Below are 24,883 nucleotides of genomic sequence, written 5' to 3'. Positions count from 1 at the left end.
TACGGCCTGATGTCACCCCACAAACATCTCGTGGGTCCAATAAAAGGGGATCTACTTACTCCTGAGAGGGTCCGGGCTGTCCCGGGATCGCAGGCCAGAACTGGAGAGCAAAAAAAAAAAAACATTCTTTGAATTTCAGGTAAAAATCAGAATGCAACATGTTTTTTAATGAGTGTAAAATCCAACAAACAAGTGTGTGTGCATGTGAGAGAATGAGTGGGGGTCTAACTCTGGGCGGCTGGTAGGGGGCCGGAGGCAGCGGAGGGAGGTGGTTCTTTATCATACTCGGGGACACGATCTGTGCAGACGACAGCGCTGCCATGTTCTGCAGGGCTTTGTCCTTAGACGCCTGATCCTACGGATTGAAATAACAAGAGTCAACCACAAGGTGGCACTGCGACCTCAACATTACAGGTGTGTTGTGTGTGGACTGTATTTATGTGTATCTTTATGATGGATGCTTAATTCAAGGTTTGAGAGAACAACTTCATAAAGAGAACATTTGTTTCAGAGCAGCTTGACAGAATGAAGCAGAAGATGAAGCTTATTGTACGAGTGTTACCAGGATCACCACAGGAAGAAGAGAACAAAAGAGAGAGAGCAGATTTTGCTTTGTGTTGCATCAAAACGTGAACATCATTACGACTGCAAGTGAAGGTTAAAATAAACAGCAAAAGATACACAAAGCCATGACTTTCACATCTGCGGTGCGTGACACAGATTTCCTGATTCACAAACACATCAAAGCTTTTTATTCAAAAACACCAAGCTAACTATCAAGTGCATCCTATTGCTCGTTCTCGAAGCGAGGCCCCCAATCAAAAAGCGACACCTGAATGCAAAGCAAGCAAGATTTTTTATTTATTGTTGTTGCAGAGGCTGATTACACTACGTCAGGCATCAGTGTTGCGTTCAGAGGCACTTCCTAAGCATTGCTTCGTTACAGGAGAGTAACGGGGGGGGGGGGGGGGGGGGGGGCGCCATGCCAGCAGAGGGCCAGAGCGGAGGGGACAGTGCACTGGTGCTGCCAAACAAAGGGGGGGAAGCATATTGCACAAGTCAGATTCACTTACCAAATTCATCGCCTGAATCAAAAGAGGAGAGAAACCATTAGTACACTGCAGCTCTAAAAGATGAGTTGAGATTCATTTGTTCTGAACTTCAAATTTTATTTTTTTCCCCCTCTTCTGCTTTCTTGTCACATTGGTTCGCTCCGGTTCGGAGGTTAAAACGGTTCAGTATGTGAAGAAATGCTTCAAAACAAAATTAAAACAAATTCCACTTTTAAAATGTAAAATTCTTGTTTGATTTAATTTCATCGGTCAGCAGTAAAAGGTTGAAATAATACACAATAATTCATGCAATCATCATGAAAATCATGTATGAAAAAATATAAAAAGAAAAGTGTAAGGTTGTAAAAGAATCTGTAACTGAGGAAGCACATCATTTCCCTGGAAGACGAGCAGAGGACAAACGTATTGCAGCAGGAGCCTTCAGTGTGTTACCACGTTGTGTGTTCGAGCCACACTTTGTACTTATTGTTTGTTCGGCTGATGCTGCAATTTCCATTTATTCCCCAGAGGAAGGAGTCGCTCCATGTGAAAGAGTTGCGTGGAAAATAAATAGTTTGAGAGCGTTTTTTCTTTGGCAATTAAAGGTCTGAACTTCCTAAAGGCTCAATATTGATATTTAACACATAAAAGATTAAATAAAAGGAAGAAGTAACTACCATCATCCAACCACTGTGAACTCACAAAGCATAAAAAACCCAAATAAGTGAACGGAATTACAGGATGTATTTGTGAATGGGTTTAACATGTTAATGTGAGTTTTTTTAATTCAGTTTGCTTTAGAAATGTTTCAACTCAAAAATGTTGTGAAAAAAACCCAAATGGTTGTTTTAATAAAAAAAATGTAAAAAAAAGAAAATCCCCGAAAGACGAGAACACAATGAACTCAGGATTTAAGTCGCCACAAAGAATATGTTACAAGTCGTGAAAAAGCTCAAAGCCGAACCATTTTGAGAGGACGCTTCCCACAAATATGTATCGGAGTTCAAATCGATTGTGAGGTTTAGATACGCTGACGCCACCAATCAATAACGTGAGGAAATGTGTTGAAAAAAGGATAAATGACGGCTTTGCTTTGTAAGTCCAACCACTTCTTTTGTGAAATGATGGCTTTTCTAGGAAAAAAAACATTGACTGTGTTATATGGTCACTCCTACAGGTCAAAGGTCAACGTTTCCACCACTGTAAAAGATAGCTAATTTATCTTTTACAGTTTCATTGGCAGGATTAGTGTCATCAGCATTAGAACCACAGAACGCCTCGTCAGCATTAATACACGTCTGACCTCACGTTTATGTGAAGATACAAACAAACACAAAGAAAAGCATGAAGACAGAGAAAAGAACTACGAGACAAGGTCAAAAAGGTCATCTGAAGAAGATCAATGTGTGTAGAAACACATCATAAAGACACATCAGAGGAGCTAAAGGTATCAAAGGAGAGAGTTCTTTAGGGAAGGAAGGAGTCGTAGAGAAGGAGAGTCTGCTGCAGAGGCAAAGCTGGCAAAGAGAGAGAGAGGGGGGGAGGGGGGAGAGGGAGGGGGAGAGAGAGAGATAGAGGGAGAGAGGGGGAGGGGGGGGAGAGGGAGGGATAGAGACAGAGAGGGGGGAGAGAGGGGGAGAGAGATAGATAGATAGAGAGAGAGGGGGAGATAGAGAGAGATAGAGATAAAGAGAGGGAGAGAGTGAGATAGAGATAGAGAGAGGGAGAGAGTGAGATAGATAGTGATAGAGAGATGGGGGAGAGAGTGAGATAGAGATAGAGAGGGGGAGTGAGATAGATAGAGATATAGAGGGGGAGATAGTGAGATAGAGAGAGGGAGAGAGTGAGATAGATAGTGATAGAGAGATGGGGGAGAGAGTGAGATAGATAGAGATAGAGAGGGGGAGATAGTGAGATAGAGAGAGTGAGATAGATAGTGATAGAGAGATGGGGGAGAGAGTGAGATAGATAGAGATAGAGAGGGGGAGTGAGATAGATAGAGATATAGAGGGGGAGAGAGTGAGATAGAGAGAGATAGAGAGGGGGGAGTGAGATAGATAGAGATAGAGAGGGGGAGAGAGTGAGATAGATAGAGAGGGGGGAGAGTGAGATAGATAGAGAGGGGGGAGAGAGTGAGATAGATAGAGATAGAGAGAGGGGGGAGAGAGTGAGATAGATAGATATAGAGAGGGGGGAGAGTGAAATAGATAGATATAGAGAGGGAGAGGGTGAGATAGATAGAGATAGAGGGGGGAGAGTGAGATAGATAGAGATAGAGAGGGAGAGAGTGAGATAGATAGTGATAGAGAGATGGGGGAGAGAGTGAGATAGATAGAGATAGAGAGAGGGGGAGAGTGCGATAGATAGAGATAGAGAGGGGGAGAGAGTGAGATAGATAAGAGATAGAGGGGGGGGAGTGAAATAGATAGAGATAGAGAGGGGGAGAGAGTGAGATAGATAGAGATAGAGAGGGAGAGAGGGAGAGTGAAATAGATAGAGATAGAGAGGGGGAGAGAGTGAGATAGATAGAGATAGAGAGGTGGGAGAGAGTGAGATAGATAGAGATAGAGAGGGGGAGAGAGTGAGATAGATAAGAGATAGAGAGGGGGGAGTGAAATAGATAGAGATAGAGAGGGGGAGAGTGAGATAGATAGAGATAGAGAGGTAGGAGAGAGTGAGATAGATAGAGATAGAGAGGGAGAGAGTGAGAGTGAGATAGATAGTGATAGAGAGATGGGGGAGAGAGTGAGATAGATAGAGATAGAGAGAGGGGAGTGAAATAGATAGAGATAGAGAGGGGGAGAGAGTGAGATAGATAGAGATAGAGAGGTGGGAGAGAGTGAGATAGATAGAGATAGAGAGGGGGAGAGAGTGAGATAGATAGAGATAGAGAGGTGGGAGAGAGTGAGATAGATAGAGATAGAGAGGGGGGAGAGTGAAATAGATAGAGATAGAGAGGGGGAGAGAGTGAGATAGATAGAGATAGAGGGGGGGAGAGTGAGATAGATAGAGATAGAGAGATGGGGGAGAGAGTGAGATAGATAGATATAGAGAGAGAGAGAGGGTGAGATAGATAGAGATAGAGGGGGGGAGAGTGAGATAGATAGTGATAGAGAGATGGGGGGGGGTGGAGCATCATGCAGCTACATGTCTCTAAAGCCTCCGTCTCCATGTGGAGGTGAGTCCTGTTAAAGCAGCTCTGCTCTGAGAAGCGTGGAGTGTTGGTGCTCCTCATGCAGGATGGAGCTGGAGGTGAGCGTGGACTTTTAAAGGGGCGGAGCTTGCATCAGCGGATGTGTGATGATGCAGCGTGTTAGTAGGTTAGTGCGAAGCCGAGCCTGGACCAGTGCCGCCGAGCCCGCCGTGAAGCGCATACCTTTAGCTTTGACTGGATCTCGCGAGATTTTCTCCGGGCGAGAACCTGCAAGTGGCTAGAAACCTGCACAGAAGAATAGCCGAGAGGAGGGAGGAGCAAAGAGGAGGAGACAGGAAGAGGAAGAGAGAGAGAGGGAGAGAGAAGCCGTAACCAAAGAGGAAAGAGACGCCGGTCAGCGTCGCCGCGGCGAGGCAGCGTGGTGCACCTACCTTTATACCCGCCTGGTATTCACGGACTTTCTTCCGCGCTAACACCTGTATGTGACTAGACACCTAAAGGGGTGTGAGACAGGTTGTTGGAGCATTAACAACAACATGCACTCAGATGCAACACACACACAGATAACACACACTCTTAGTAGTTCATGCAAACAATACCAGACAACCAGAAAGTCTATATGATTATTCTTATTGCCAACAAATCCCATGAAGACCAACCAGTGAACCGACCCGACCAACACGATGACCTCACTCCTCACAGACGTGACCCACACATCACTCCATCACTCTGAGTCACATGATCCATCATCACAGAGATACCTGCTGCCATAAATACCACCAAGGAGGGGAGACGGGAGGAGAGGAGAGAGGAGACGAGACGAGATGAGGAGGGGAGAGGAGATGAGGAGGGGAGACGGGGAGAGGAGACGAGAGGAGAGACGAGAGGAGAGAGTAGGTGGTGAGAGGAGAGGAGAGATGAGGAGGGGAGAGGAGACAAGAGGAGGAGAGAGGCGACGGCGAGACGAGAGGACAGAACTTTATGAATCCCGATTCTTGTGCCAGAGATAACTCATCAAAGAATAAGAATGTCAAAAATATGTATTAATGTGAAAATCGTCCCCATCAAACTCATGACTTCCTCTTGTTTGAGTCACTAAAACTACAGATCCCAGCTGTCTGTAGGAAACACCTCAGCATCGTTGGTTTTGGTCATCTCATTGGATTTGTTGACAAAAAGAAATCTCTTAGTATGACAGCTACGTCTCGTACCTTCAGTAACATCAAACCAGCCTCATGCACGATTATTATGATCCATCAACGTCGTTACCTGTTTCCTCGTGCGGGTTTTGCCCGTCCGCAGCTTGATGTACCTCGCTATCAATTCATTACGACCTGCAACACAAAGGAAACAGAAGCTCAGTGTCACGCTACCCTCAGACGGACACAAGGTGGCGCTCTCGTCGTACACCCTGAATACACTAGCCTTTTTCCCAGAGTTCCCCGGGGGAAAAAACCCCACTCTTGTCACAGGTCAAAGGTCGTAACAACGCCTGCGTTTGCTATAAGAGGGCGTATTTAACACTCTGCTTCTTCTTTAAATGACTGTTTAAAAAAAAGGTGGATTTTCTTGTTTTTACCCCCTAAAAGTTTTCATTAGTCCTCTTCACACCTACTTACTGTCTGCTCACACGGCCCTGCAGCCTAATTACAGAGAGAGCTTAGAAAACAGAACCGGGTTTTTTCGTGACATAACATCTCCTCTCCACATTCTGCACAAACAGGTTGTGCAGAGAACCGGCTTCTATTCTGGGCCTTTGCTTTTTTTTCCTCCTTTACGGCGCTGAGATTTTCTTAAGGAGCGCTGCAGCAAACGTCATCTTTAAAAGCATTATTGTGTTGCATCGAGGGGGGAAAAACAATCCTCTTTATTTATTTATTTCTTCATTTTATATCTCGTCTTTGCCAGGTCACGTTTACTCGGTTTCTGTGGCTGAAGATCGGGCCAAAAGGGAGAGGTTGAACCGCCGTATCATTAAGAATAATGACCTTACTCTTCTAAACCCGCTGACAGAACATTTTAGTGGTCAAGATGTGCCTTCCTGAACACACACAGACACACACACACTCAATAGACTGCACATTAGAGTGTACAGACACATAATGACAGGAGAAAAGTCCTGCTCCTTGTTTCGACTCTCGGCCTCCAGAAGGCCTCTGCTTGGTGCAATTACCATAAAAGTCCTGCAGACCGTCTCCAGCTCACCGTGCTCTCCGGAGCGCTCGCCCCGGCGCTCGGCCAGCAGAGCAGAGCTGTGTCTGCCGATACTAAGCTAAGCCCCGCCCCCTTCACCCCCCCCCTCTCTGCCCCGGGCCAAGGATGGACACGCCCGCTCCAGTGCCTCCGCATTCCTGGCATTCCTGTGAGCCTGTCACATCTGTGCTAGCCAGTCTGATTGGCTCAGGCCTGCGAACACAGCCGGAGCTCAGGCCAAACACACACACACACACACACACACACACACACACACACACACACACACACACACACACACACACACACACACACACACACACACACACACACACACACTTCCAGCAGCTCTGAGAGAAGAAGAAGAAGCCTGGGTGAGATCCGGGGTGAGGGCCATTAGGTGCTGGGGGGGGTGTTAGAGGGGCAACAGGGGCAGCTGATGCTGTAACTCTTGGAGGAAACACAAAGCCGTAACTGTCTCTGCCAACAACTGCCACCTGCAGGGGCAGCCCCCCCGGTCCCCCCACCCCAAAAACAACACCGCCGTGTGACCCTCAGTCAACGGACAGCAGCACCTGCCGCCAGCCGTCCCGGCACAAGATGGCAGAGGAAGAACAATGCCAGCATCGACCCCCCGACACAACTGTCACTCTCAATCTCCTCGAGGAGCGGGGGGGGGGGGGGGGGGGCATCACATCAGACATCTCCTTACAAAGATACAGATAAGAGGTGGACTCGGGACTCCCCACGTCGGAGTTCACAAAATCCAAATAAATCACAACATTATGCATTTTCCTTTTATAAAATAGCAGATCACATAAACTTTCTTTTCTGTATAAAAACTGTGTTTTCGTGGTAAATCAAAAACATGTTTCCGTTCAGCTCTAGTGGTCGTGAGATGATTTTATCTCCATTTTTTTGTTTTTTTCATCGACATCTGGTTAGTTTTGTGATATTTCAAAATGACAAGCTTCTTCTTTTATGTGACCTACGGTTTGAAACGACGCCGGTGTTTGATTTCAACATTTTAATAGAAATATATCAATTGGAATGGGGAAAATGATTTGGAATCAGAAACCGTTCACAAACTGGATGATCATATAATACTGCGACATATTGAAAAGATTCTTGGATTTTTATCATCTGTTACATCCTCTAAACAACACAAACGTCCCTTCATCTTCCTCTTCACACTATGGCATCAGATTTTACCGTAAAACCCATTTAGACGGGCAACATCATCACTTACGACCCCGAAAGGTCAAAGGGGGACGAAAACAACAACTGCTCAACAGACTCTAGATCAGCCTTCCACAACTAAAAACCCGTAGCTGGATGTGATTCTGCCAGTTTAAAAGCTGCACGTTTTTACGCAGCTTCCTGGTAGGACTGGTTATGTGAGTCGATGCCGCTCTCGCTAAAAACGGCCGAGAGATTAAAAAAAATACAGGATGTGATCTCTCTCTCTCTCGTCGTTAGAATGGCAGCTGCAGCCGAGATCTGCTCCGACGTGACGTGGCGGAGGTCAGAGAGACGGTGAAGAGGTCGGTGTCCGAGAGGCGTGGACGTGGGGGGGTCACATGACAGGTGCACACGTTGGCGGCCTCGCTCGGCCTCTTCACCTCCCTTCTGTTCCTCCTCGCCGGTTCCTCAACACATCGCTGCAGGCCGCCATTCTTAACCTCTTCCCGACGGGACACGCCCATCTTTTCCCTTTTACTACACGACCGCTGGAATTTTCCACTTCCACGAGAAGACAGCGAGCAAAAAGGTGATCTCTCCCCCTTCTTCTCTCTCTCCCTTTCTCCACCCATACTCTCTCCCCTCCTCCCTTCTCATAATATTGAGGTAATCCTAAATTGCTAACATACTGCTCAGCCATGACTGAAAACATTCCTAACATCTCAGTGAGGGGGCTGACAGGGGAAGGCCTGCTCAGTCATCATTACAGCGTGCTCGCTCGCCCCTCCCCCTGGTTTTTATACCTCCACATTTCTCACATTTCTTTTTTTTTTCAAATACTCCAAACCTGCAGCTGATACCTAACGTGGCATTCGAAAGGTCAAAACAGACATAAACCTCCCTCTAAGCAGCAAAATCGTCCTCTTTTTTTGTACCCAGAGTGCTTTGCAGTAGTGACGGCCAAGCTGAGATAGAGAGAGGGAAAGAGAGAGAGAGAGAGAGGTGTGTGCTCGGGGTTTGAAATACCTGTCGAGGCCAGAAAACGCAGGGAAACAACAAGTCTGTGCAGCACCGGAGCAAAACAAGACAAACTGGATTTTTTTTTGACACGCATGTATTTCCTGAATAACACTTCCTCTGAACTTTTGTAAAGGTTGAAAAAAAAGAGATGTTTTAATTACCGTATGAATGAAAGACATCAGAGGGGATCAAAGGTTTGACATTTTGGGAGGGAAAAGTTTGTTTTTGAGAGTTAAATGAGAAGATTGATAGAAGGAATACATTAGCTTAGCATAAAGACTGTAAGGCTAGCTTGCATAGATCCAAAGGGAGAGCAAATCCGCCTACAAGCACCTTTAAATCTCATGATTAACGTGATGCATCTTGTTTGTTTAATACGTACTCCAACCAACATTTTGTGGTTTTTACGGGGGTTTTGTACCAAACCATTAAATTCAGTTCAACATCAATGGTGGTTCGTGAGGAGGTTAGCATAGATGCTACGATAGCATCAGTCGTATCAGAACTGCTGAGTATTTTCTTCATTGAAAGAAGCAAAAAAAGAATCGGCACCGACGGCTTTTCTCCCGATTCAACAAGAGTTTGATTGACAGAAGGTTCATCCAATCGCCTGCCAAGTATCTTTTGAAAGTGCTTCCTGGTTCCTAGCGGTTCAGGAGTTCGTGACTACCTGGTCCGGCAGGGGTCATTGTGTGTGCAAAACGTTTGGTTTGTCCAATAACGAGCTAATCAAACATTCAGGAGGGCTAACGTTAGCCAGCTTGCTAATATCTCTGGGAGGCGGTGCTAATCGACAAAATTATAAATCTGGACCTTTGTACTTGAAATAAGTTAGCATTTGCATTTTGTTTCGCTAGCGTTAGCATGTTGAGACGTCCCATGTTGATTTGGAGAAAAAAAATATTTTTATTTTTGGAAGGAATTATCATTTAAAAGGTGAAACAACAGATACGATTGGTTGTTGTGGGATTTTCTGATCGATGACCCTCCCTTCTCAGTCCTCGGTCCGGCACACGACCACCTTGATTTTAAACTGCGTACATATTAAAAAACAATATATGTCCTACAGTTAAAACTTTCCTTTGAACTCTGCTAAGTCTAGACAGGTTTGTAGGGCAAAGGAATATTCATACACAGAGCCGTCGTCTTGCTAAGGTCATGGAAATTTGCAAAAGGTTTCCCACCATGTGGAGAAAGAAAAAGCAATCCCGGCATGAAAAAAGTGGAATTCCCAATGGGAGGGATGACTTGCCTTCCTCTCGGAGGCCACTGGGAGTCTGAGAGTGCAAGGTAGACAGAATTACACGGTGCAATCGTTAACATTCCCCCACGCTCACGTCAGGGCAGCTTTTAGATGTCTGAGGTAATCACCTTGTGAGCGGCTTCTTCTGGGGCATGGCGGCTCTGCCAGCGGAGCCTCAGATGACTTATTGTAAATGGAGAGGGTGTTTAGTGCTCTGGAGAAAGAAAAAAAAGCCAGGCCTCTGAAAGGGGGGTCCCGACAGTTTGCTGCTAAAGTGGGGGGGGGCAGGTTTGTGCATGGCCTGGCCTCTTTGTTGACATTCTCGTGACAAATGTACGGAGGCCGGGAACACAACACCGCACTGCTAAACAGGCCTGAAGAGTATTTAGGTACATTTAGAGATGCCTGCAGCCAGTTGTAAACTATTAGTTTATATACTTTTAATTGTATGTCCCTCAAGTCTGCATAAAACTAACATTTGATTGTTTTTTATTGGAATAAAACTGACGACGTATCTGTCAATTTCCAATGAATTCATTGTTTGCCTAAAAAATGTCAAGGAATCCTTGAGTCCAAGGTAAACTCTTAAAATCTCTGGTTTTGTCTAAAAACAAAGAAAAACAGCATTATTTAGAGGTCAGCAAATGTTTGGCACTGAATCGGGGGGGTGGGGGGGGAGTTGTTGATTGATTTTCTGTCAATCAATCACTACCTGTTCAACACTCCCTGAGACGGGAGCGGAGGAACAACAGGAGCTGAAACAGTGGCGGAGTTATCTTAGGTATGTGCTTGTCCTTGAATATCCCAAATCTGCCCGCCGAACGAGTGTGAGATGAAATATGCTGTTGAATCACGCCAGAAGAATCCGACGCCGAGCGCCAAGAAACCAGCCAAATATATATATTTATATAAAAAAGATTGGGATTTAAAAACAAACACTAATGCTTTGAAAACTACACAGGCGGACTGAGACTGGAGGATTGAGGGATTTCATGGTTGCTCTGAAGCTGGAATAAATGGCAACTTTTTGAGACGTGGTGGACAATAATCAGATTCTCACAAAGCACAGCATTCACAAAACCAAAACAGGGTTCTGCCACATTTTCCAAAGTCAAATTCAAGCACTTCTAAAGCATTTCAAGGTGCATTTCCATGCTTTTCCAGCCCCTTCCAGCTGTGGTAAACTCCATATTTGTATCAATCCAATGGTCAGTATTCAGTCTACTTATTATGTCACTTGTTCATCACATTAAATGAGATGTTATTGTCCTCTAAACAACCAACATGATGTTTGGAGACAGCTTTTTACAGAAGGACCACAAATGAAAGGAAAACTAATTCCACTAACAGATCCACAGAAATATAATCACCAACTATTTTCATCATCTGTTCATCATCAAAAGTCATTTTTCATAAAGAAATGTCACAAAATGCTGTTTTCAGTCCCTCAGATATGGAGATCTTCTTTTCTCTGTTCTATCATAGATGTCATCACATACAACACACATTTATAGACCTTTAGTCTAAATCCAAGCACTTTTCAAACCTTGAAAACACCACACTAAAATTCTAATTGTTTTCAAGGATTTCCAGCACCTGTACCAACCCTGAAAAAAAGGAGCTTCCTTGAGGACACGTGAAACAGCAGAGGTCTCGTTAATCAGCAGAAGCCTGAAATCTAATCAGAGAGCGTTTCCTCCGTCTCAACAACACAAAGTGGGATCAAACATAATGAAAGGCAAACGCGTTCAATTCCCCGAACACACCTGGATGATTCCACCGGAGGAACACCAGGCCAACACATCACATCTGTGTGAGTGTTTTTTTCTCTTCTTCCAGGACATTAAAAGGCTTCAACACCTGCAATTTAATGAACACGCTGCAGGAAACAGCATAACTATTCCGAAGCCATATGGATATTTAAAAAATCTCCGTGCGATGCCAATGTGATGTCTTTGTGAGTCTTGGATTCACGCTGTGCTTAATTATTGCCAATTTAGCCGAGCCATCCGGCTTCAAACGTAACACTTCTCTCCAGAAACCAGCGCCGACCGGTCACCTACGGGAGTGTGTGTGTGTGTGTGTGTGTGTGTGTGTTGGGGTGCATTACATTACACTCAGTGATAAAACACAAAAGAGGCTTTTTTTCGTGTAGCGAGGAAGAGGGGAGGCCATAAAACAGTGGGCATAAAAAGCCAGGCTGTAAAGAAGGAAGCAAAGTGAAGAACAGGTGTAAATCACACGGCAAGCAGCCGAGATGCTCTCAGGACGCCAGTACCCCCCCACCCGGGTCACGACTCGACGACTCGACAGGTAGCGACTCGCCAGAGAGTCGGGGAGAAAACATTCACCTCCGTGCAAAGAGGGAAGAAAAAAAAGTATTGTTCTAATTTCTCTTTTTCTCAGATGGCTGTTTGTTTGCTTTTAAACCACAAATCTCCGTGGAATGTGTGGTTTTCTCATTTTTTTTGGGGGGGGGGGGGGCTGATTTCCATGTAATTGTTTTGTTGCTCTGGACGGCATCCTACAGCTATTAGGCCCACTGTAGAAAGAAAATGTAGCCGAGAGGGGGGCAATACTCAGACAGAAAAAGGCTCAATTTTGATGGTTTCACTTGTTGTCATCGCAACGATCAAGCAACTTGTTGACTTCCTCTATGACAACAAGTGAAAGCTACCACTAGCATGTTAGCCCAACCGCCCCGATCAATAAACACCCATAAGATGACAGTTTGTCCTCATATGAATAAAAGCAACAATGAGCATCAACATCATCACCCTAAGGACCTTAACGAGGTGATGTCACACGTTGGGATGATTCATTACAAACATGTACATTCATGGGACGTTAGCTAGCATAGATGCTGCTTGTTAGCATCGGAATAAACTCGCAAATTTGCCACTTAAAAAACGTGTAAATGTGCTACTTTAAAAACTATTTCTCTCTGAGTATTGCCCCCCTCTCTCAGCTCCGTTATTTATTTTTTTCCCCCAGTGGCCATCCATCGTCATTGCACTACTCACCATACATCTTGCCCTCGTCCGACAGGATGATCTTCCTCCGGCCGCAGGGCGGGTAGATGGCGAGGGCCTCCTGGAAGCTCTGCTCGATGTCGGGGCTCCACACGCCCTCGGCGTCCCCGTCGATGGTCTTGTCCTCATTTTCCCCGTCCAGCCCATCCTCTGGGCTTCCGTTGGCACTCCACTCGTTGGACGCAATGGTGGCGGCTCCCCCTGGGCCCGACCCCGAGCCCCAAAGTCACGGGATCTGGCGGAGAGACCTGAAACAAGAATTTGAGCTCTTTAGCAAAATTATACAACACATGAAACCCAAACAGAGTTCAAGGATTTCCTATAAATCCCCACGACAACAACAAATCAACAGCGTCCGTCCAGCTAAAGCCCGATTTAGCTCTTATGTGCTATAGAGCTCCATTGTTGTCTCTGTGAGGGATAATGTACAGAAGGAAACCACATTATTACATGTGTACGTGTGGTGGAAATATCCATCTCTATCTTATATTGTATGGCTTTAACTCAAAAGCATCGGCTGTAAAGAAATAACCGTAGAAATGAAGCTTTTGTCCTATCAGAGTCGGGTATTTAACAAAGCCACTAGTCCATAAAATCTGTATTCATCCACGGCTGCAAATAGTCCCCCGACAAACGTCCTCTTAACTCCCGTTTCAGCCACATTTCCTAAAAAAATCCGCATTGCCAAGCTGGTGTAGGAAATTACTCTGCCTTATTTAAGAGCGAAACTCTATATTCCTGACCCATTTTCAAGGATTTAGGTCTTGAGAAGGACTTACTGGGGTCTGAGTGCCACAGACGGGGGTAAGGAAAGCCAGACAGCACTGAGAGAATGCACTGACAGCGTTGTTGCTTTTGGTCCGTTTCCTTGTGATTTGCTGCCAATCACAATAATCACCAACGTTATCCTTTAATGCCTACTTTGTTTATCTGATCTGAAATCAGACGTAGTTTTTAATATGACACTTCTCTGCTTACACAACGCTGCAAACGGCCTTAAAACACAACAAAAGTCCGTCAGGGTGAAGAAAAGGATCCAAACAGCATCGATTTGGTTGCATGAGCCGAATCCATTAATACAAAAAATTTAAAAGCAAAACACACTCTTTCATCACATCTATCATACTGTATAACTTACCAGCCAGCGTTTGTCTTTATCGGCATGATGTTTTTGTGTGGAGGAACTCAGCCAACATACGCCGAAGTCTAACAAAACTTTTTTGGGGGCCTGTTTTGCTGGATGGGCAAGTTTTACGACAGCGTTTTAGGGCCACGAGAGAGAGGGGGCCAATATTCAGAGAAAAAAAGCTTATTACGATGCTAACAAGCAGCATCTATGCTAGCTAACGTCCCATGAATGTACATGTTTGTAATGAATCATCCCAACGTGTGACATCACCTCGTTAAGGTCCTTAGGGTGATGATGTTGATGCTTATTGTTGCTTTTATTCATATGAGGACAAACTGACATCTTATGGGTGTTTATTGATCAGGGCGGTTGGGCTAACATGCTAGCAGTAGCTTCCACTTGTTGTCATAGCAACAGCAAACATCCGGTGTTAGCGGCTAAATATTGGCTATATATATATTTAGAAAGAGGCAAATTTGCCAATTCATTTTTTTATTTTATTTTTTAAATCAGGCTACATCCATAATTTGGAGGTCAAAGGTCAAAGTGACCTCACAAAACACATTTCTGATCATAAGTGAAGAATTCATATACTGACTGTGACAATTAATATGATAAATTGACGACATGTTGGACGGGTGTGGATGTAAACTTGCAACATGACGAACCAGCGAAAAAAGTCTGTAATATTACTTGTTTTTGATGTTTTTCTTTTTAGAAATATACATAGAGTGTGTCCCTGAAGCTGAGTTGATGTTAAGTCTGGTGAGGAATGTTCTTCAGCTATAGGTCACTTCTTTGGCTCCTTGTGACATTTTTCTTTATTGCAGTCATTAAATTTGTATGAATAAACAATGCTAACTATAATTATCAATTTTATTTCTGTGGAATGGCCAAATGAATTCAAGATATTCCATAAAAGTGGAAGTTTAAAGACCTCACTAATCAGCGCTGGCCTCAAGGAATCCATGTGGTCTGGGAACTGTGTCCCAGTGTGGTTGGCTCATGGCTGACTGCAGGCGGAGATCATAAGTATTTTTCAAGCTGCCCTTTCAGCATCGTATTGTTTCGGAGAGATGGAAGTCTATGAGCAAACCGCCATTCCTCCCAGGATGCTTGTGTTTCGGCTTTAGCATTTCTGCAGATGCCAACGAAAAAATAATAAGCATAATGGATAAATACAGAGTGTTATATTTTATTAACATTTAGGAATGATATGTTACATTACCCCAAGCTACAAGCTATATTCAACCGCTTTTATGAGGTTTTGCACAGTTAGGGAATCAACTATTAACAGTATGGTTTCTGTAAAATAAAAATAAAAACCCAGGAATTAAGTTCCAGGCTCGGAATTCGTGATTCGCACTTCCAACTTTATTTGGATGAATAATATCAAACACATGAAAATGTCAATTCAAATCAGTGGAAGCGCTGGTTCTCAAGGCCAAATAAGCTTCTCACGATTCTCCGCCGTACGACGGCATGGAGAGAGTCAAAGAAGTGGGTTTTTGTTTTATCTGGATGTATTTGTGATTCTGCTTCTCCTCCTCTGATCACCGCTCAGTATTTATTATAACTATTCGTTCTTTATAATCGCTGCAAGAACCACAGAGTGGTGGAAAGGCCGAGCTGGAGGATTAGTGATGCTTCCTTTCTCCTCCCCGCCATCATAAAACAGGAATTTAAAAAAAAAATCTAAATCAAAAAGGCCAGCAGATATTTCTACCACACACGACGTGAAACTTCACCGGAGCCTCAAACCAGTTTGACAAACATCCAGGAGTCGAGCTGCTAATTTTAGACGGCCAGGGTCTCGGTTATGGCCGACCCTTTCGCTCCGGGGTCACGGTGTTAAAACTCAACACTGAAACCCAGCGCTCATCAGCAGCTCCAGTTATCCACGTCGGTCCTCACGGATCACACGGCTGGATCGCTCCCAACGGCTCACAGCATCAAACCAGACCGAAGGCCGCTTCAACCGCTACGAGACACTCCAGATGCTCCCAGCAAAGTTGTTTTATAACCTGCAATAACCATAAAGATCTATCCATCCATCCATCCATCCATCCATCCATCCATCTATCTATCTATCTATCTATCTATCTATCTATCTATCTATCTATCTATCTATCTATCTATCTATCTATCTATCTATCTATCTATCTATCTATCCATCCATCCATCTTGATTCAAAAATGTTGTACTGTAAAAAAGAAAGAAATGCCCCAAAAATTGTGCTGCTTCTAAAATGTGAGTACTTTCTGCTTATTTCTGTCTTGTATTGCAGTACACTGAATATTGTGTATTACATTAGTTGTAGGAGAGCTTTTCATTGGTGATTATTTACTTATTTTATCGATTCATCGTCAAATAAAATGATGGAAAGTGCCAGTTATCATTCATTCCATCAGCCGGAATATTCACTTCCCTATCATGCACGACACAGAACAAGCTGTAATAAGTTGTAAATGGACTAATAGTTTGCATCTGTCACCTTCCACTCATATGCGTTTAAATAGAGCCTGTCATCATGACATCATCATGACATCAGCGGTAATGGTTTTGTCCTGATTTTATCGTCCTGCTGTCTTGTGTGTGAGTTTGGTCTTTCAGGCCCAAAGTTTGCCCCTAATGAACACCCGGGTGCTGCAGGGCAACAGCTTCAGAGGAGCTGGGGCAATTATCAGAGACTCAGTGAGGGTGGGGGGTGTGTGTGTGTGTGTGTGGGGGGGGGGGCTCTATTGTTTATCTACAATTATAGCCGAGAGAAAACATCGTAAACGTCTGCCGCCGTGAAGAGCGGCGTTTCGGCGTGACGACCTTGACGACGCTCCGAGTGCTTGTGAGGGCGAGTGAGGTGCTGCGAAGAGAGAGAGAGAGAGAGAGAGAGAGAGAGAGAGAGAGAGGCCTGAATTCCAGACATGTCCTTATTAAGAAAGGGCTTGCGAGTGCTCACTGTTTCTCCTCCTGCCTCCCTTGTGTCAACCCAACGCCCTCCCTCCCTCCCTCCCTCCCTCCCTCCCTCCTCAGCCACCCCACCCCCCAACACAACCCCCCCCACCCAGCGCTCAGAACGTCTCTACCCAAATAAGGACAGGAGACCAGGGGATGCGTGCATGGGAGGAGTGGGTGGTAGGTGGGCTGGTTAGTTGGTTGGTTGGAGAGTGGGAGGGGGAATGAGGGGGGGGGGGGTAGCTGTTGTCCAATTTAGGCGTCCACTTTGGGGTCTGGAAAACAGTGGGATTGTTCCAGCTGGAATGCAACATCAGCAGTGAACGCACGCTCAGAGCTCGCCAGTTGTCAGCGCAGCAACACATCCTCCAGTCAGAGTCACGGGATCTCCGGTCGGGACCAGATCCCCGGGTCTGGACCAGATCTCTGGGTCTAAACCAGATCTCTGAGTCTGGACCAGATCTCCCGGTCTAGACCAGATCCCCGGGTCTGGACCAGATCACCGGATCTAAACCAGATCTCCGGGTCTAAACCAGAGATGTCAGGTCTGTGATAAAAGTGAGGAGCGGTGAAATAAAGTCCAACAGCTTGTTTGAGACTCAGCACGGAAAGAAAAGCTGTCGTGATGAACGTATTGATCGCAGCTGTCGTGAACACGCCGAGTCGCGTTTGGGTGAGAAACGCCGAGTCATAACTCACGCACACGAAATAAAGCGCAGATACACCGAAACCCACATCAGACAGAAATACAGCGAGTCGAATCATCAGAAGATAAATCTGCAGCTTTAAATCATGTTTACGCTTTCTCTCCATTCGGATGATTTGCTGCCTTTTTGTAATATGATAATGAAATAAACATGTTTTTTCCCAGCTGATCGTCCGACAACAAACAAAAAAACTTTGCCTTTTTCAACTTTTCTTTTAAAACCCAAATGAAGATTAATCGAGGGAATAATTTCAACTTTAATGGTTAATCAAAGTTAGCCGCGGGCCTCGTCCCAAGCACGAAGCAGAGTGTGTGTGTGTGTGTGTGTGTGTGTGTGTGTGTGTGTGTGACTGCCAGATGGGAGGGTTTATTGAAGGATCTCGACACGCTGCTCCTACATCCAACAGGAATATCAGGGACACACCTCCCTCTCCGTCGCTGCAGGATTCCAAACGTGCTGCAGGAATAACGTTCATTCAAGCGCCGCCATTCATGCGCCGCCACTGCGTTGCCTCTTCCTGTTATTCCCAGTTATCCCCCCCCCCCCACCACCACCACCACCCGAACACATTGCAGTCTGTTTTCAGCAATCGGCTTATCTCCGCTCCGACTCTGTCCACGACCAGAGTTTATTGGCTCCCCCCTCCTCCTTCCTAGACCGGATTGTGTGCGGTGAAATGTCCCAATGAATTCCAGTAATTCTACTGAGTCACTCTGAGGCTGCCGGGTCACATGGAAGGAGAGCGCTCGGCAAAACCGTAATCAGGAGAAGGGATTCCATCGCAGGCGCTGGTGTGAGTGTGTAGGGAAGTGGAAAGGAAATCCCTGACGATCACCTCCATGCCGGAAACTCAAACACAATCTTCCGCTCACTTTTTATTCCTCAATTTGATCTCGAACAGAAAACATCTCGCACACCAGATGGGTTTCTACTCGCCGGAGTTCAAAGAGTACAGTGGCGCAAAAAAAAAGGCCTCGAGTCAAAATCACTCCGTCATGTCTCGCATGTTTTTATGGCCCTGACGGCAACATCTTCTTCTTCTTCCAGTCGTCTGGAAGGTTTCATCCAGTCAGTTTCTCAGAGTTCAAACGAGCCCAGAGTCCAGCTCGGGGACGGTAGTGCGAAAAAAAGGAAAATAAAGACAATACTTTAGACAAGACTTCTAAAGTGAAAACTTTTAATGCTTTCTTGCTGTTTAATTTCTCTCTCACGTCGGTTTTTTTTTTCTATTTCGTTTCTTCCAAACTTGCGGTTTCTTGCAAAGCGACTGAGAAAGTCGGGGGTTCGTGAGCCGTTCGGAGAAACTTTTTAACGACGTCAAGACGGCCCGGATCAGAGCCGTGACCTTTTTTGATGTTTCCTCGTTAAAAACGCTGTAAATACCAAACGGCTACACAACAAACAAATACAGACAGAAAAGCGCCTTTTTTTTGTTTTGTTTTTTGGCATCGTGCGACGGAGACGGAGAAAAGAACGGACTAAGAAGAGGCCGCCGTGTTCACGCACCTGGAGATGTTCGGAGACGCATTCGGTGCTAAAACAGAAAACGGATACGAACGTGAAGCGTCTTTGAGAGCTAACATCGCTGTGATATTAAATTCTATGTACGACTCTTTGTTCGACTGTACGTTTCTGCTCAAAACGAAGCAGCGACCCGATGACCGCTAGAGCTTTAACAGCTTTACGTAGTTAACGTTTTTTCTGGAGATCAGATGACGTAGACTCGTAGATGTCGGGTAGTAGTTTTTTTATTTTCTACCCCTTTTTGTGAATGCACGAGAATCCAAAGTATCTCATTCACTTAGATTGTGTGTATAATGAATTTGTACAAAAAGAACTGCATATAAATAAGAACCTTTTGAATTTAACCTGCATTAATAGATTCACTTTTTTCCTCTTTTAGCTCTGTTTTGGTCTCCACTGACTCTAGTCTAGGAAATATCTCTCTGACCAGGTTGTGCACGATGAGTTTATCAACTCTGACGAGGATTCAAACTGAACCTGAGCCTTGGTTCGTAAAAAACAACCAAAACAACCAACTGAAAGACACTAAAAACGCTCCATACAGCCACGCGGGGATGAATCCTCCCTGGATTCATACCAACAAAGGAGTCCTTTCAAAAAAAATATGAAAACGCTGATGACAGCAGCTTTAAGAATCCAACAAAACATTCCTGTTACTGAGGTTCAAGCCGCGTGAAGCTTTTCGTGACATTTCCTGGTGATCTCTGCGTAAACCTGCGTTGCCATGACGCAACTCACGATCGTTAACAGATTCCCTTCAAAGCATCACCATCGCGCCCGTTTGCTGCCCCATCACACGCCTGCTGGCATCACGCTGCACCTCCAGCTGTTTGCTAACCGAACGTTTGTTCCCGTCTTTGAAATAAAAAAACACAAATTCAATAATAAAAAGCACCTCCACTTCACATTTCATACAACAAACCCTTAAGACTCCTCCACACATCTTGTTATGGTTGAGGGGCACTCACAGATGTCACATTGAGACCCCCCCTCCCCACACACACACACCACACACACACACTGGAGAGGGGAAACAACAGGACTTGGTGGCAGAAAGAGCAGCTGCTCTCTAAGGTCAGATTACAGATATAAAGAAAACATTTTAAGGTTGCCGGCTCGGGGAAGAGCCGCTCTCTGGGAACAAGAACCGGAGACGCCGCCGCCGCCTGATTCCTCCCGACACAACCTCAACGCCACTTTAAAAAAAAAAGGTGATGAGCTGACCTAAAAGTTTCTTCAGACTCATGAAAGCACGAGCCCCATATCTCCGAGAGAGAAGAAGAAAAAAAGCAGAGAAGAAAAGTCACCACCCTGCCCCCCCTCCCCTCCCGGGTCTGTGTTTGGCCCTAATAAATTCTCTCCAGCTCCTCCAATAACTTCCTCCTACTTCCTATCTGGCACGGCGCTCAGGAAACAATCAGAGCTGAGAGTGAGAGAGGAGGGCTGGACGGCCAACAGCTCACACGGCAACAAGGCAGAGAGGGAAAAAGTCCACACACACACACATGAACACACACCACATGCTCCCCTTGTCAAGTCAAACATTTGCAGTTTGATACCAGCTGCATGCCCAAGAACAACAATAACGCTCAGAGAGAGAAAACGGCTCGCACGCAAGAATGTGTGAAAGCCATCTCACATTTTTTCCCTCCTCCTCCAAACATTTACACCATGAAACTCACCGCAACTGATTCTTATTTGTTGTTTCCTTGTAAACAAATGTGCCCGGGTGGAAGTTACACGGCGAGGTAAGCAGAGGCTGCTGGTTCCCTCAGTGAGTCAGCGTGACGTCCATTCATCCTGAACGCCACCTTGGAGTGTCACACTTTTCAAAAAAGAGATTTAAGCCGAAATCCAGCCGAGGAGGAAAGACTGACACACAAAAAACATGGCACCAGAGGGCCTTTTTTTTAACAGCCTGAATCAGCATTTTAATCGGAAATTTTCCAGAGAAAGCAGCGCGGAGAAGCCATTCTGGCCTGAATTGGTCATTTTGTGGTGAGGGGAGCGGTTTGAAGCCATAATCTGTGAAACCTTTAAGACATGCAGAACTCTGCAGCAGAACGCAGCGGCCAATAACTCATCTCCAGCGTATAAAACTGGAACAAGGCATTAAAAGCAGCCGTGGCTTTGATCGGGGGATTTTCACAAGGAAAATCTATGATTAGACGGAAAAGAGGAAACTTGTTGCGCTTTTTAATTGCGTGTACATGCGCTCGACGAGGCCTCGATCGCCCCGAACGCCCTGCAGATCAATCAGACACCTGATTGGTTCATATAAGAATAAAAAAAAACAATATCTGCAGAAGGGGATCAGGGAAACCTAAAAACCTCCACAAGCACCCTGATTAAAGGGCTTTCACATGAGTGAAGCTCCACACACACACACACACACACACACACACACACACACACACACACACACACACACCCAACATAACAGACGTCTCTCTTCTCGTCGGAGAACATTTATGTGGAACATCACTCGTAGCAGTCGGCCACCAGAGAAAGAACAACTGAAACGTTTAGCAACTTGGGGACAGCTGACACAAAGACCACACTGTTCTAGGCCACTCCCCCCCCCCCGCCCCTTTGAGTGGTCCGGACAGGAGGACCAGAAAAAGCTTATCTACTAAAAAAAACCCTCATGGTTTTGTGTGAGGGTATGTAAACACGTTGCATTTTAATGTTGATAAGTGAAGTTGTTTAAAAATGTTGGGTTGCGTTGCAGCGCTAGTTGCTTTTGTTGCATCGCTGGAATAAATAGCTCGAAAAAAAAAGCACAATATGCTCTTCATTAACAGCAAACCGCTGCCTGTCAAGACTGCATATTGTATTCCAGATTGGCATTAATGCCCTTCTGCTGAGTGCTGCAGGCTTTTCCTCTGAGGCCCTCTGTGTGCTCACCACGCAGACATAAGTGGTATTTGTTCAGATCTGGGGTTTGACAGAGGGGCAAGTGTGTGTGCACCATTTGGACGAGCACTTCTGGAGGACGGTGCTAAAACAGCAAGCCCCCGTAGCCTCTGCACAAATGGTTGCAACCAAAAAAAGCCTCATTAGCTGCTCTTCTGTTGGGGTTTGAACACAAAGGGGTGAGTAAACAGGGAGGAGGTGCACCACAGAGCACCGTCTGAGATACCTACACTTTCTGATTAGACTTTTTTAAAAATCAAAAACATCAGAGGATAAGATCCCCCCCTCTACTCCTCATGAAGCGAGCACATGCTCATTAACTCTTCCTTCCAACAGACGGCTCGAAGCAACACAGCTGGGGAGTAAAAAAAAAAAAACGGCCACTTTAAGGAGTTGTTACCCCCAAGTAATCTAATTGACCTCCGTGACACGGGTGAAGCTGTAAAACTTTCCCCTTCGCATTTAACTCTTAGATCCACAACGGCTGAGAAACATAAAGTACGTCCAAGGCAAGAGAGAGAGAGAGAGAGAGAGACCACATTGTACACTGGGAGGCCTGATGCATTCATGCCGCATGAAAACAATGAAGGGGAATCTGTCGGAGCAGCAGAATGCTTAATCCTTTCCAGATTTACCCATCAGCATCGAAATCTATTATTAGGCATCTTGGCGTGTCTCATTCACCCAAGGACACATTGTTTGGTCGTACTGGTTGGTTGTTTCGATTCAGAACATCACTTCCACATGTTAATAGAAGGCTCGAACACTCCACCACAACCTTTAACGTGGAAAAAGGGTGAAGAGGGAAAGATCTGCTCATCCTTCATATCAGCGTTGAGGGGGGAAAGCTTCAGGGAAAGATTCTTCCTTTCCTCCCACAAAGATAGAATTTTCAGAAACCATATAGAACAAGTTGGGTAAGTCGAAGAGAGCGCTGCTGCTGCAGCAGACAGACAGGCAGACAGACAGGCAGGCAGACAGACACGTTAACAGGTTATCCAGTTTGCCGTGACGAACCTGACAGACTGCATTCTGTCGTTGAGTCAAACCCGTTGACGTGATTTAACTCTCGGCAGCTTATTTAGACTTTTTACAAATTCCATTTGTAAAGGTTTTTTTTTTTTTACATTTTATAAATCAGCCAAAAACATTTCACCTGCTATAATAAAATAAATATAAATAAAAGCCAGAGTGAGAGCAGGTGTAGCCTGGAGGTGGCGTTCATATAATTATACAATTAGCATCGCATGTATCCATGCATCTCAAATCCTCACCTATGAATTATGTACTTAGTGGGACTTTGCAGAGTATCATCACATGCCGGTTGGCTGGCCCGCCAGGACGACGGGAAAGACAGACAGGAGACAGACGAGTACGCGTTAAACAAAGTCTTGAGACCTGATTTCAAACAAATAATCAAGACAGGAGATTATCTTTTTAAAAAAAAGTGTTTACATAAATGCTGGTTATCCAGTTAATCACTGATTTCCTGCAGCTTCAAAATACAGTGTGTTATAAATATGTATTTCACTCACGATCATTTTCTTGTCGGTGTGTGTGTGTGAGACCCGTTTATAAACCGATAAATAAATATTGACCTTAAATCAATGATGTAACAGAAATATCATAGCTCCAAACCTACACACCAACGTGTGTATATTTGTACATTGCTGCTTTACACTTTTGTTTTATGTGCATCATAAATAAAAACATATTTAAAGAACATGTGAAAATCTAAAAAAGATACATTAAAATACAGATTAAATGTATATTTATTTATCAATTTAAAGCATGACTTCTGAATAATTTACACGTCTGTCGCTTAAATTAGAGACTTTTTGTTTGTTTGTAAATTTCTTGTTTTGTCTAATAAACTTTTTAAAAACAACAATCCAGAAGTCGTCTTACCTTTTTTGGTGGGGGGTGTTGGGAGGGGGGAGGGGGGGTCTGGAGTTGTGTATTTCTCCAAATCCTTTCTGTTTGTCTCTCTCTCTCCCTGCCTGTCTGCCTGCCTGCCTGTCTGCCTGCCTGAAGGCTAACCCGGGTGGAGGAACCAGGCTGAGGAGGAGAAGGAGATCCAGGTGTGAACTCTGCGACACAAACACACATATCGGTGCTGTCAACAAAAACAAAAAGAACAAAAACACACACACGCTTTTTGGGGGGGTTTAGTGCGCGCGTGTGTGCGCGTGCGTGCGGATGAAGCGGGGCCGCCGGTGGGAATAATGATCGTCGCTACAGAGGCTGTCATAGAAGAGTCAAACAGTGAATGTGCGAGGCTCCTTCCCTCCCGAACCTCCGCCGGAAAAATGTCAAAAATGACAAAGATGTGAAAACTTCACCGAGACGAAAAAAACACACACACAGAGAGAGAGAGAGGGAGAGGGAGAGAGAGCTCCACACACAACGGCATTAGTACCTTACCTTTTCCTTTCTTTTTTCTTGTTGCTGTGTTAAAATGTGCCAGTCAGCTTCTTCTTCTCCTCCTCGCTGAGAACTCTCGCTCCGCGCGTTTAAACTTTGCTTTGTGGGGATTTTGGCGCCTTGTTGTTGTCCGTAATATTTCTCAGAGCTTTGACAGTATAAGTGGAATGTTAAGTATGACTTTGGTATGAAATCAACGCACTACACTGGAAAACGAAGGGGGAGGGAGGAGAGAGAGGGACAGAGAAAAAAAGAAAGACTTGCAAGGAGGAGCCACCGGTGCGCGTCAATCAACGAGCTCGGGGGGCGGGGACTTCCCCTCCAGGCCCCGCCCACAAAGAAGCAACAGACTGAG

The 24,883-nt window shown here is 45.1% G+C and overlaps 1 protein-coding gene across 4 annotated transcripts in view; it reads right to left on the bottom strand.

The window, feature by feature from the left end:
- Window positions 1–24,716, bottom strand: part of tead3b (TEA domain family member 3 b) — a 30,512-nt gene extending 5,796 nt beyond the window's left edge. The window contains exons 1-10 of one of the 4 annotated variants that reach the window (XM_084038478.1): window positions 24,529–24,716; window positions 24,013–24,194; window positions 23,379–23,432; window positions 12,868–13,124; window positions 5,476–5,540; window positions 4,638–4,700; window positions 4,429–4,491; window positions 1,074–1,085; window positions 230–355; window positions 60–100 (exon numbers count right to left, since the gene is read on the bottom strand). In XM_084038478.1, coding sequence (XP_083894604.1) covers window positions 60–100; window positions 230–355; window positions 1,074–1,085; window positions 4,429–4,491; window positions 4,638–4,700; window positions 5,476–5,540; window positions 12,868–12,874 — 377 coding nt within the window. In that variant the 5' untranslated portion in view covers window positions 12,875–13,124; window positions 23,379–23,432; window positions 24,013–24,194; window positions 24,529–24,716. The remainder of the gene's footprint in view (window positions 1–59; window positions 101–229; window positions 356–1,073; window positions 1,086–4,428; window positions 4,492–4,637; window positions 4,701–5,475; window positions 5,541–12,867; window positions 13,125–23,378; window positions 23,433–24,012; window positions 24,195–24,528) is intronic. The other 3 variants (XM_084038479.1, XM_084038480.1, XM_084038481.1) reach the window with 3 other exon arrangements.
- Between the last annotated feature and the right edge of the window lie 167 nt (window positions 24,717–24,883).

The sequence above is a fragment of the Eutrigla gurnardus genome, assembly GCF_963514095.1.
Source record: "Eutrigla gurnardus genome assembly, chromosome: 2".
Classification (NCBI taxonomy): Eukaryota; Metazoa; Chordata; class Actinopteri; order Perciformes; family Triglidae; genus Eutrigla; species Eutrigla gurnardus.
This window is presented reverse-complemented; position numbering and strand designations above follow the sequence as displayed.